Below are 12,819 nucleotides of genomic sequence, written 5' to 3'. Positions count from 1 at the left end.
CAATTATTTCTCACTGCTTATTTATCCAGAGGGGCACAATTCAGGAGTTTCTCAATTAAATCCACTCTTGAGAACTATTTTAATAAGATTTTTGTATTTTTCTGTGTCAAGAATTTTATACTGGGCATGTCACAAACATACCAATGGTTTAACGTTATTTTATAAGATGGATGTCCTAGCAATACACAAACCAAAAAACGCTGTAATGACAGCACTGCGCATTTGTAAGTATCACCACATAGTGTTTGCAAACAGAGCAGATGAACTATGTTGATCCAGTTCGTTGCCTGATGCTAATTTGTGTAATACAACCCTAGGCTTTACACCCCTCTTTGAGCATAGCTCTTAACTAAGCCTATATTTCTCTATTTGGACACCACAGCGTACCTGATTCACGCACATCCGCATCTACATCCAAGTGCAAGTCACCAAGCTCAGCATCTCTAAGAATGATTTTCTGGATGGCGTGGGGCCATTTTGACTGGGCGAGTTGCGCAAGCCATTTCCTAAGTTTCATTCTATCCCAAAAGCCCTGATGATGAAGCCTTCCCGGCAAATCCATTTTGAATTGCTGTTCACGAGCCTGGGATAACAAGTGGATAAAGCATCATCTTTGGGTCATTGCACAGGTCATTATATGGGGCAATTATGGCAGCGATACAGACCACTGCTCAATGCCTTAAAAATAGCAGGCCAGGATTTCTGAGGGAGATAGCTTGTATCCATCCGGGAAGAACACACACCAACTGCAGATGCTTCCTCTGCCTAGCACAGGGGTTTATACCCGGCCGGATGCTAAGCAGAATTTTCCTAACTATTCGCATTGGTCTAATAGAAGAGATCAGATTTATCCAAAGAACCCTGTCTGCCTCACTAGATACTCAGGATGAACTCAAGACAACCTTCTTCCTCAGGTTGTGAAGGGTATTCCCGACAATGCGAAGAGTGTAATTCTCATGCCTTCCCCACCCCATCCCTGCCTCTCAGCTAGCGCCCTCCTCCCTTCTTTTCCCCCTGCATGGCAGGGGGCGGCTGGGCTGGCGCGAGCGCGGCCTCGAGCTCCCGGATAACGGCGATGCCTTCTGGCGCAGTCTCCTCAGTTCTAAGTCTCCTCGCGCAGCTGCACCCCAACACTCACTCCCCTCTGTGCTGACCTCGCCCCGAAAAAGCCGCCAACCGCGACGCCCGCGCGAAGTCTAGGAAAAGGGCGGGCTCAACGATCACGCAGCGCCGGTTGCTCGGGGGCGTGGGCCAACTCTGCGCATGCGCCCTGGGGCGGTAGTGACCTGTTGCAGTGGAGGGCTCTCTGATCTGGATCTGGCCGCGTGAGCGAGGGGCCCTAGTCCCTCCTCCTCGCCTGGGGTGGTCGCAGGCTCCGCCTCGCCCGAGTGTCCGCCGGCGATGGGCGGTTACGGGGAGGTGGGTGCCCTCATCCCTGCCCTGCGGGGCCCCTCAGCGCGCAGGGAGGAGGGGCGGCGGCTCCCCAACGGCCCACCGACCGCTGGTCACGTGACGACTTCAGTGCAGGCCCCGCCCGCTGGGGGTGGTGCTGAGGAGCCTAGGGGGAGGGCTGCACCTTGAGGCAGTTGAGACCCCCTTGGATCTTAGGCATACGGGTGGCAGGGAGGAGGTGCACCTCGTGGACTGATTCAGGGGTGTCGAGCTTAGCTTGCCTTGTGTCTCTGGCCAGGGGGCTCCTTGCCGGGCTGGATCCATCCCAAGGCACAAGGAGGCGGGGATGGTGGTAGGTGACTCTGCCTCTCGCTCTCCCTGGCACAGCGGAGTGGAGGAACTGTCACCACCCCGTGTCCCGTCACTGCCACCAAGCGATCTTCTGCTTCCCCCTGCCGCTGCCCACAGGTCATTATCACAGCCAGGTGTCCCACCACTGCCACCCCAATGCCACCCTGTGCCCACAGGTTGCAGCATCCTGTTGGTAAGCAGCTAGGCCAGGCAGGGCTCCTTCAGCTGGATCCAGCCCCCAGGCCATGTGTTTGACACCCCAGGGCTAATGAAAGCGGTAGAAGGATTGTGGCACCAATGCCACTCACAGCCTTGGGAAGGAGTTCAGGTTCTTCCTGTGAAGCGGCTTAGTCGTCCATGCCCCGCCCCCTTGAGAACTGGCATGTGGACAGACTGCTGTATATACCCGAATCCAAGTTGACTTTGAATTTAAGACACCCTACCCCAGAATTAAATTTGGTGTGTGGAAAATTATAAATGTCCTAATTTTCCACGTATGGAACCTAATTAGAAGGCTGTCTTAAATTTGTCACCCCACCCCCTAACCCCCCGCCACTGCTGTGACAGGAAACAGTAGCAGAGGGAAAGGAACTGGACCCCTTCCCTTTCCCTTCCTGCCCCTTCCTCCTCCTGTGCCTGTGCCCAACCCCAAACCTGTCCCTCTTGCTGCTTACTATGTGTCCCTGTGCAGCCTGCCCCTCCAACCCTTGCCCTCCCATGGGCCTGTTAGGAAGTTTATGTTGGAGTAAAGACTAGAGCCTAGGTCTCTGGAAACCTTGATTAACACCTGCTGCTTTAAGCACCAGCCCATCCTGTTGCATCTTTTTAGGTGACAAAGTATGAATGCTGGCAGTGAGCTTGGGAAAAACCTGCAACTTCTTGGTTACATTAAAAAAAAGAAGAAAGCCAGTTGTTGAAAAATTACATTGACTGAGTCAGTCTATGAGATGCATCACTACCCTGCCTTCTGCTTAATAGTAAATGATAGGGGGCTAGGACCTGCTGACCGTTGAACCCTAGGACTCAGTTCAGTCTGACTGCCAAGAGTGCTGAAGTTCAGTTTTCACTGTTTAAGATTTTCAAGCCTGTAAAGGACGCTGCCAGATACAATGCAACTGAAAGGTCAGGTTTTATTACAAAAAATGCTGAGCAAAAGAAATGTTTCCCAGAAAGAAAGAGAAAAATCTGAGAGAGTCATCTTTTTTTGTCTCCTTTTGTGTTTGAAACCTCACACACCACTGCTTTGTATTATTGCAGTTTTTGGACAACTGGCTTTTTTTTTTCATGTAGACAAAAAATTGCAGGTTTTTTCCCATGCTTCACTATCACCATTCATGCTTTGTCACCTAAAAAGACACAACAGATTGCTCCAGTGTTCATTAATCAAGGTTTTCAGACAGACCTGGGCTCAAATCTGCTCCAGCGTAGGCTTTTATGTAGTCTGTTCTATAGCCCTACATCCCAGTAGGGATAATGGTATTCCTCCTTCTCAGGAAGAATCTAAACTCATAACAAAGCTTGTGAGTTGCTTAGACACTGTGATCACTTTAAGTACCCATTTTATAGATTGGTTCAGTAGTCTTTATCCCAGTGTGGCTCATGACATTTGTGTTTCACAGTGAGTTCCATTGCCTTGATCTTCATTGGCTGTTGTGGGTTAATGGCTAGTTTTGACTTTAAACCGTGAATGTCTTGGTACCTTCCTACTTGACAGACCCATGTCAAGCTATAGTTGGGGTCTGTGAAAGCAGTGGAAGTGAAGTTCCCTTGACATGTGAAAAAATAGGGCTGACAGGTGTCATGAATCTGATGTTGCTCTCATGCATTTAGCTGCCAAATTATATATTCCAACCTACCAGCTGTGCTGTGGACTATAGGCATTAGTCTTCAAGTGTGTGTTTTGGTCGCTGGAACCATCACTAACGCTTGATGAATAGAAAGACAGGCCTGTTTTTTCTTAACTGTTTGATTACAGCTGTGAATGAGTGGTTGAGAGTAACTGGCATCTGTAAGAGGAATAGCATAGGGTAAGGGGTCTAGTACTAGCCAGGCTTCCAACAGGAAACATTCAGCTTGACCAGCCATAACACCTGCAACACACCTCTAATTCCCAGTAGGGCTGTGCGAAATGGCACCATTCTGTTTCGACTTGCGTTTTGATGGAACAGCGTTTTGTTTCAAACTTCATTTCAATTTGAAACTGCTGTTCCGTTTCGTTTAATCGAAACAGTTTAGCTGTTTCAACGTAACAGCTAAACTGTTACACATAAGCTATAATGGGGAAGCTCGAAACAGCCTATAACTGTCATTTCTGGCCTGATTTGGACGAAACTTGCAGGAATGGTAGCTCCTGAGGTCATGAAGCCTGCCAAGTTTCAAGGAGATAGGTGCAGGGGTTTCAGGGAAACTGGAGGGGTGACTGTGTGTATGTTATGGTGCAGCAGGGTGAAAAGTGCAGGCATGATAGCCCCTGCTGAGGCCACAAAGCCTGCCAGCTTTCAAGGAGATAGGTGCAGGGGCTTCTGGGTTCTTGGGCCCTGCACCTCTGGTTGCTGACAGGCAAAACTCATGACATGGGTGCTTGTGAGACTGTGTCTGTTTTGGGGCACAGGGGGGTGAAAACTGCAGGCCTGCTAGGCCCTGCCGCAGCCACGAAGCCTGCTGGCTCTCAAAGAGACAGGTGCAGGGGGAGTCTGTGTTCTGGGGCCCTGTACCTCTAGCTGCTGACAGGCAAAACTCATGACATGGGTGGGTGATACTCTGTGTGTGTGTGTTAAGGTGAACCCTCACTCAACTGACACCAAGGCAGAAAGCAGGGCAGTTCAAACAATGCTGCTTTTTATGTAGTTTTTCCATCCCTCCCCCAGAGCACTGGGATTGGAAGGGACCTCAGGAAAGGATGACAGTCACTGGCCAGCTACACCGTCAATAATGAGAGTGCTCCTTCCCCCCTCTTTCCCCTCCCTCTCCTTACTTTAGTTTCTGTTTCCCTGCAGGCAAGCCCAGCTTGAGCTTCGAAACTCAAAACGTTTTGAAAAATTTGAAACATGTCGACTTGCCTCGTTTCGTTTTGAGGCTGTTTTGAAGCTCTCTGTATCGTTTTGATTTTGCTGTTTCAACCTCAAAACAAGTCAAAACAGCGTTGAAACAAAACTGCCGGTGAAATTTTGCACAGCCCTAATTCCCAGTTCCTTGTTCATCCTGCAGTCCCAACATCCACTTTCCCATTTAGTTTATCTTAACACCCATGAATGAACATCTACTAGTTTGAGCTGCCAAGTATTGTTCAGCTCTGTACCTTACTGCCACTGATGATCATGGAGTAGAGTAATACATTACATAGAAGCTTGTAAGTCTACGGTGTTATGCAAATTATTTACTAATGTAAAATTAGCTTGTTAAATAATTTGCAGAATATTTTATACATGGCGCATCATAAAACTCAGCCTTATGAAAAGACAGAGCAAGGTCAGCTTTGGAATTCCCTAACTTCCTTTGTGTCCCTGGATCAAAATAGCTTAAATTTTCAGGGGAAGCTGCAAGAATTAAATTTATACCTGGGCTTTCAAGAAGGGAGATATTATTTGAGGAATGATATTTATGGATTACATTTGCCATTTTTTCCTCCTATAGTCAGTTACTGCTGTGTAATTTGAAAGTTGGTGGGTTTTTTCTTCCTTCTTCATATTTTCATTTTTTTAAATATTTGCTAAAGACACCAGAATATAAGATACATGGCTTAAACACATGCACATACATGCTTTCCTGAAAGAAGTGATGCATTGCTTCGACCCAGCTCTGCAGCATCTGTATAGATCAGGCACTTCAGCAGGACTTTTTGTTGCTTTTAGCTAAAATTGATTCGATCAGCTGTTAGATACAAGCATCAAAAGAGCCCTACTAAAGTGCCCAGCGCACTGCATCTTCTGGCCTTGCGCTGGGCTTGGGGTAGGGGTGCACTGAGTTTAAAGTAAGCACGCTTTTTTTGCTGGGTTTTTTTTTTTACGTCTGCAAGCAGCTTGTATTTCTGGAAATTTTTACTTATATGAAGTGCAGAAAAAGCTATTTTAATGGATGGATTTAGGTTGATTATATTCTGTTTTCATGACCACACTGCACATAATCAGTTATACTCCCCCCCCCCCCCCCCGAATAAAAGGGAATATTGATTCTGCAGCTGGATGAGCATGGATGGACCCTTGTTATCTGCATAGAGCCATACTGACTTGTTTAGGGCTCTGTGCAAACAAAGGTGATGCCTTTGCAAATCTGTCAGAAGACCAGGGTCCTCTTCAGTTTCCTTTGTCATTTGGGTATGTTGTCTAAGGCAGCAAGAGGGGAGTGAAATGTTTTATATTTTCTAGGAATAAAAAATAGTGATTATAAAAAATGACAAAAACTGTTGAGGGAATCAAGGCAGCTATCATTGCCTGAAAACAGTGGAATTTAGTATTTTTATATAAATTATATTTCAAATTTTGTAAACCTCAAAACATGCTCAAAGTTAGGGAAGCTTAATTATCTTCAGTTACACATGGGGCAACTAGGGCATAGAGTGATTAGGTGACTTGCCCAAGAAAGTCTTTGAGACAGAAATAGAAGAAACCAGATCACTAGCCTGTTAATCACAAGACCACTTTCATTCCTTCTTGTCAGAGTAAAAAGTGGTGTGATAAATGAATTACTCTATCTATAGCATTGACATTCAGAATGTACAGATTGGAAATAGTTCTATCTTTATTTTTACTATTTTTATTTCTAGGTTAAAGTGAAAATACCTTTTGGAAATAAATATTTAGATGCCATATTTTCTGTCCCAGAGAGGATATCAACACACGGTGTGATTCTTACCCATGGAGCTGGAGGAGACATGAATTTCCCTCATTTAGTTTCTTTGGTAACCTACCTTGCTTCTCATGGAGTCTTGTGCCTGCGATTTACCTGTAAAGGGCTTAACATTACCTATCGGACTAAAGCATATAAAAGAGTTGTGGTAAGAAATTACTAGATTCTGTTTTAAAATCTGGAAAACTCAGACAACCATGTTAGAAGCTACTTCAATTTAATTTTATCAAAATCCATTTACACACCACAATATACTCATTGTATATATATATATTTTTTGTGTTACTGCCAGGTATTAAGGCACAGTACGCAGTTATTTTGGCTGGAGGGCCACTTAATCAGCTTTGGTGTCCTCTGGGCCACATGAGTTTTGGTGTCCTGTCAAGGGCCATGTCTCTCTCTCTCTCCCTCTCTCCCCAGAGCTGTAGCATACCCCAGTCCTCTCTTTCTCCCCCTCCCCATATGTAGCATGCCCTGATCCTCCCTCTCTCTCTCCCCCTTCACTCCCCCTCCGCAGAGTTGTAGCATGCCCCAATCTTTTCCCTCTTCCTCTCCCTCCCCAGAACTGTAGCATATACTGATTCTCCATCTTTCTCCCTCTCTCCCCACTCCCAACCACTGCCCAGAGCTGTAGCAGATCTCAGTCCCCACCCAGAACCTGCCAACTCCATCTGCAGCTTATGCCACTACCAGCCCAATGCTGTGGAAGCAGTCGTGGGTAGGTGCCAGCATCAACTGTAGATGCCCAGCAGGTTCCAGATGGGGATTGAGGCATCTGCCCAGGTCCACAGCTGTTGCTGCCTTATTAGCACTGGACAAAAGCAGTCCTACCCACGTGCTGCATGTAGCAGAAGCTGTCCCAGGTGCTTACTCAGCACCACGTGGCAGCTGGAGCCGCCAGCCACCTGTGGGCCAGATCCCATAAGGTGGTGGCTGCCCACCCATGGGCTGGATATGATAACTTGGACGGCCAAATCCAGCCCACAGACTGTATTTTGACCACCCCTTCATTAAGGTATTCTTGTGTTATCAGTTTATGTTAAAATCAACATCCTTCAATAGTAACTTAAGGACTAGATTGAGTCTTAAGGAAGACATGTTTAAAGGGCTGCAATTCTTCCCTTGCTCTGGGATATATAGGAGGGAGTGCAGCTCTTGAAAATGCACAGCTTATCTCCCATTCCTGCCCCCTGGTCTAGTCATCCACTCTAACCAGTAGATGGGAGATGGCCATTTTCTGCATCAGAGTCCATATTCTTCATCAGATCTTCAAATTCAGGCTTCAGGTATGCCTAGAAAGGGAGATTTACTTAGCCGAGTAAAAAGCACAATCCAGCCACCAGATTTTACACACTGATATCACAATTAATTATATATCTAATGATATATGCACCATTTTACTGAAGTTAGATCTTGCCAATGTTAACGTAAGCTTGTTCTATGGAACTTTGCATTTAAGTACTTTATAAGAACACAATATCTATCTTACCCAATTTTCTTGTAAGGGAAATAAAAATATCAATAATGCATTCAAAGTTAATTTAAAGAGTGCTGCTAGAGTAGTTTTCAGTGCTTTAAGGCATTTCAATCAGACTCTCCATATACAACACTTTAAGTATCTTAAAATGCTGTTTTTTAAACAAATACTAAACGTTGTCTTATTTATTTAGGAATATTTAAAGTCATGTGGAGAATATACACTTTCTGGTGTCTTCCTTGGAGGTAAAAAGCCACAGCAATGGCTTAAAGATATAAATTGTATAATTATTCTGTTCCTGAGGGCTAGGAAGAATTTAGAAGTCATCTGGATTGACGCAAAAGGCCATGAATCTGCAGACCCTAAGAATTTTGTAATTATGTTTTGATCCATAGTTTGATACAACACAAAATAGAGGGATGGATATGAAAGAGGGAAGTGAAATCAGATATACAGTTATGATTTTCATATGTTCTGATTAGTACTTCATTGGTTTTAATGGTTTCTTTAGTAATAGTGTAATGTTACATGGGCACAGTTAAGTTGTCTAAAACAGTACTTAAGTATCATAGTAACCTTTACCGGCATTTTGCAAAATGTGCATAATGTTAGTATATTACATATTTTGCGATTAATTAGCTAATGTAGTGGACAGTTTATTTCCAGTGTGAACATAAAAGTGGTATGATTGTTTTTCTTTATTTTTAAATGGGAGGAAGGTAGGTCCATGGGTTCACGAGCTGCTGCCTCTGTTGTACGTCAGATTAGCCAGGATGACAGCAATGATGAATTCATTCAAGGTTTAATATGTTTGTCGTATCCACTGCATCGACCAAAGCTTCAGTCCAAACTTCGGGATGAAGATTTATTTTTTATCAGATGCCCTGTGCTGTTTGTCTCGGGATCAGAAGATGAGATGTGTGAAAGAGTGAGTTCCAGTACATATTCCATAAGGGGGCAGAAAAGGGGAGAGGGAGATATTCTTCATCTAAACTTGTGACTGTCGTTAGTAAGTTTTCTCCGTGCACTGACGTACCAGAGAAGGCTCTGGGCAGAAAATTGAAGTCAGTCAGTCATATTTGCTTTTTCCTAGGGCAATCAGACTTAGGTGATTAGGGCACACCAATTTTTGTACTCTCTAGCAAGCTAGGGTGTAATATATCTAGCAAGTATCCACATCCAGCTGCCTTTTCTTCCTTTTTTGTAGCAGGGTTGACTGGGGGAAAGGCACAGGTCCAGAATGAGGCTTGAATGTTTGCTTCAGGATATATAGCAAGACAGCTTAACCATTCTGCCACCATGCCTGGGACAATCCAGGAAATTGGACATTGCTAGGATATTGGATATTGCTAGTTCATCCTTGAGTCTTTTATAAAAGTGCTTTTAAACATGTTTTTGGCCTTTTAGGAGTGGGCCAGATTGCATGAGAAAACTATTATACATGGGGGAAAAAGACCCAAGAGGATATATCTGATTGTTCCAAAACTCCCTTGAAGTTTTAGATTATGCAAAGTGAACAATATGCTATGATGGATATATACAGGATGTTTTTCAGAACAAATAAAACTATTTCCACCAAAGTACCTTTGCAAAGTAGTAACTTTACTGTTTTCTGATGAGGAAAAATTGCGCATCCCAAACTCAACAAAATATCCAAGTGTTAATACTGTTACAAGTACAGTTTATCTGCTAAGTGTCTGGAAGTTATCTTCTTTCCATTTTCCCACAGAGTAGATGCAAGCAAATCAGATTTGGGGTATATGTTGTTGGGTACTCTCCTTACAAAATTTGCTAGGACTTAGAACTGTGTGCATATAACAGTCCAGCTCAGGAAATTATTTTTGAGAGATCTTAAAATTTTAAATAGAGGTTACAGCTAATATAATGGCTATTATATTAGCAAGCAACTGCTTGGAGTTTGCTCTTAACTTGAGAAATCCATCCATCCTTTATTTGAGAAATCTGTTTATTGAGCAAGTCCAACAGAGACTTAGAGAAGGAGCTAATCTCAAAAGAAATATTCTTATATTTCACGTTCCTCCAGTTTGTTGCTGGTGGTTTGATTTATTGACAGTAAGAATAAATTCTTTTTCGTTAAGTTTTTGAGAGGGTGTTTCAGAGAGCTGTCTTCTTAATCTCAACTATACTTCACTTCAGGAGAATAACTAAAATTGAGTTTATTACTCTGAGGAGGTTTCACTGTTGAATATAGTATTTTCTTGTTTGTTAATCCTATTTAATATATGAAGAATTTCATTTGATTTTTGAACTGCTGCCCGTTATATGCAGGAGAGACAAAAGGATAACTAATCTGATCTAATTTCAAGCTTATAATTGTATCTTTTTTCCTCTTGACTTTTGTAGAAATTGTTGGAAGGTGTGGCAAGCAAAATAAAAGTACCTAAAAAAATCCATTGGGTTGACAAAGCAAACCACGGCATGTCTGTGAAAGGACGAACAGCAGATGATGTCATGATGGAAATAAACACGGAGATTTTTTCTTGGATTCAAGAAATCATTGAGCAGGAATGAAAATAATTTCCAGCAATTAAATAACATCTGTTATATTAGCCTTCCCTAAAATATAATTGATTAGTAAAGGCTTGTTTAGCTGGCCAACACAGACAAATACAAGTGATTACTTAATGAGTCCTGTTTGATTCAGTAACTGTCATGCTCAGTATTTTTTTTAAGAATGGAAAAAAAAAATCAGTGGAAGGTTACCAAGGAGGACGTTTTTGAAAGGTCTCACATGCAAAATGCTCAGTAATAAAACTTTTTTTCTGTGTTTCTATTTGCTGATCTGTTTGACCAAGCTAATAAACTTTTTTGTATTGCATAGTTTAAATTTGCTGAAAAATTAACTGAATTTCTGTTGGAACCAAAGAATTGTATTGGGTGTATTTCAGATAATAGTTAATTTGAGTATTAAATCTCATTTCTTATGCATTTATAACTTAGAGAAAAATAATTTCCAGTTTGGCTGGTCTTACAGGTCTGTTTCTCCCTTGACTTCTGCCTCATGCAGGTATTTACACCTGTGCAAAACTGATATAAAATACTACCATTTTGGTTTTATAGTATTTTGCACCATTTTAGTATAAACCTACTAACACAGTATGGAAACTAGTAGAGAATTGGGTGACATGTTTAGTTTCCATGTGAAAGTGATTTTACAAAAGTAATGATGTTAAATTTGATTAACCACCTACTTTGGCCAGGAAAAACGTTTTTTTCCACTAAAAATAATGCTTGTTTCTGCTAAAATAGCTCAAACCACTGAATTAAGATTCAGACCTTACTTCTAATAAATTATAAGACCTCTTTAAAATTTGGGGGGGGTAGAGATTAGAAATCATAAATCCTTTGGATGTTAAAATTTGAACTAGAGTGTGTATTTAGCACTGATTTTTTTCAGAGGAATACATGATACTGGTTTTATGGATTTCTAGAGCTGGTACTATACATAATTTTTTGCAGTGCATAGTGCATTTAAAAGAAATAAAAAGGAAAGTAGTTTTAAATGCACTGCAGTTAGAGTATGGCTTTGGACTCGACTCACTTCATTCCTGCTGAATTCTGTTGACTTCTGCTATATTTTTATTGGCTGGTTAGACCTTTCAGATAGTTTTGTGCATCTACTATAAGATGTCAGATGGTATGCAGATACCACAACAAATTCCCCTCCTTCTCTTTCCTCTTCAGTTTACTTTATATTGGCAAAATTTCTAGGATACATTTGGTCTTAGACTAGACCAGACATGCACTATTTATTTAACCATAATAAAGTGATAATAAGGAACATACCAGCCCGGTCCCTGACAGGTTTACTATCAGAAATAGTAACATTTCCTAGTCACTGACAGTGCCAAGGCTTAAAAAAAGCAAAAGCTGAATATTTTCCATTGTTTTCATGTTTCTGCAAAAGTGTAATGTCCAATAAGGCTTTAGGGCTGCTGCGAATCCAGCACAAATGGTATTGTCATCCATGTAGAAGAGTTTAATTTTGGGGGTTTTTTTGCTAAACCACTACAGTAAATTTGGTATGGAAAGAGAACAGTGATTTAACTATGTTTACGATATTAAGCCAGCTAAGCAGTATACTTGGTAAGAGTTGGCATTGTAAAACTAGACTGCAGCCAACACGGCATTATCAGTACTGGTTTAAAAGGCTTCTAGTATCAACAAGTTATTTTTACTTTATTTTAAATACCAGTTAGATAGACTTATTGAAAGTCAAGTATTTCCAACCAGACCATATTTTTCTCTATACTTTGTGGTTGTAGGATTGTTCATGAGTGCCAGGCTAACAGCATTCATAATATTTCATATAAAATACAACTGTCATTCTTAGCAGTATGGAACCTGAACTGAAACTAATACAAACCTTCATTTTGGTTGAGAACCATATGGACACATTTTTAGAACTTGAAGAATTTTAAATCTATCATAATCGACACTGACCTCATGATGCTTTGTATACAGTACTTCCATTGAGGATAAAGTGTGTGGAGGGTGAAAATTGACTGATTTAAGAATATCATTATGTCAGAAAACAATATGTTGTTTTACACCTGTCAAGCATCATCTAGGGATAAACTTTATCAAGTAAACAAAAATGATTATTTTTCTATAGTATTTTAACTATCCATTATTTTTGTATGGATTAAATTCGGTGGGACTTTTCAAAGATACATAGAAAGGATATTATCTTTTAGAAAACTGGCTTTCTAAGGGAAGAAGATGTGAGCTGT

The 12,819-nt window shown here is 41.9% G+C and overlaps 1 protein-coding gene across 2 annotated transcripts; it reads left to right on the top strand.

Annotated features, from left to right (window-relative positions):
* The first annotated feature begins 1,180 nt into the window (after positions 1–1,180).
* On the top strand, positions 1,181–10,859 carry TEX30 (testis expressed 30). Of its 2 annotated transcripts, XM_006266602.4 has the most exons (5): positions 1,192–1,419; positions 6,506–6,736; positions 8,259–8,310; positions 8,785–8,993; positions 10,430–10,859. In XM_006266602.4, exons 1-5 carry the CDS (start codon positions 1,402–1,404, stop codon positions 10,595–10,597), a joined length of 678 nt encoding a protein of 225 aa, XP_006266664.1. In that variant the 5' UTR covers positions 1,192–1,401; the 3' UTR covers positions 10,598–10,859. The 2 variants fall into 2 exon arrangements, with proteins under 2 accessions (XP_019342446.1, XP_006266664.1); XM_019486901.2 differs by lacking the exon at positions 8,259–8,310 and having other exon boundaries at positions 1,181–1,419; positions 8,781–8,993.
* The last annotated feature ends 1,960 nt before the right edge of the window (positions 10,860–12,819 follow it).

Source organism: Alligator mississippiensis, chromosome 1 (genome assembly GCF_030867095.1).
Source record: "Alligator mississippiensis isolate rAllMis1 chromosome 1, rAllMis1, whole genome shotgun sequence".
In the NCBI taxonomy this organism is placed as follows: Eukaryota; Metazoa; Chordata; order Crocodylia; family Alligatoridae; genus Alligator; species Alligator mississippiensis.
Note: the sequence above shows the minus strand (reverse complement) of the source record. Positions and strands in the feature narration are given on the sequence as shown.

Coding starts and splice junctions, on each gene's coding strand:
- TEX30 (XM_006266602.4), top strand. Junction 8,311..8,784: donor TTCTGGTGTCTTCCTTGGAG/GTAAAAAGCCAC, acceptor AATGGGAGGAAG/GTAGGTCCATGGGTTCACGA. Junction 8,994..10,429: donor AAGATGAGATGTGTGAAAGA/GTGAGTTCCAGT, acceptor TGACTTTTGTAG/AAATTGTTGGAAGGTGTGGC.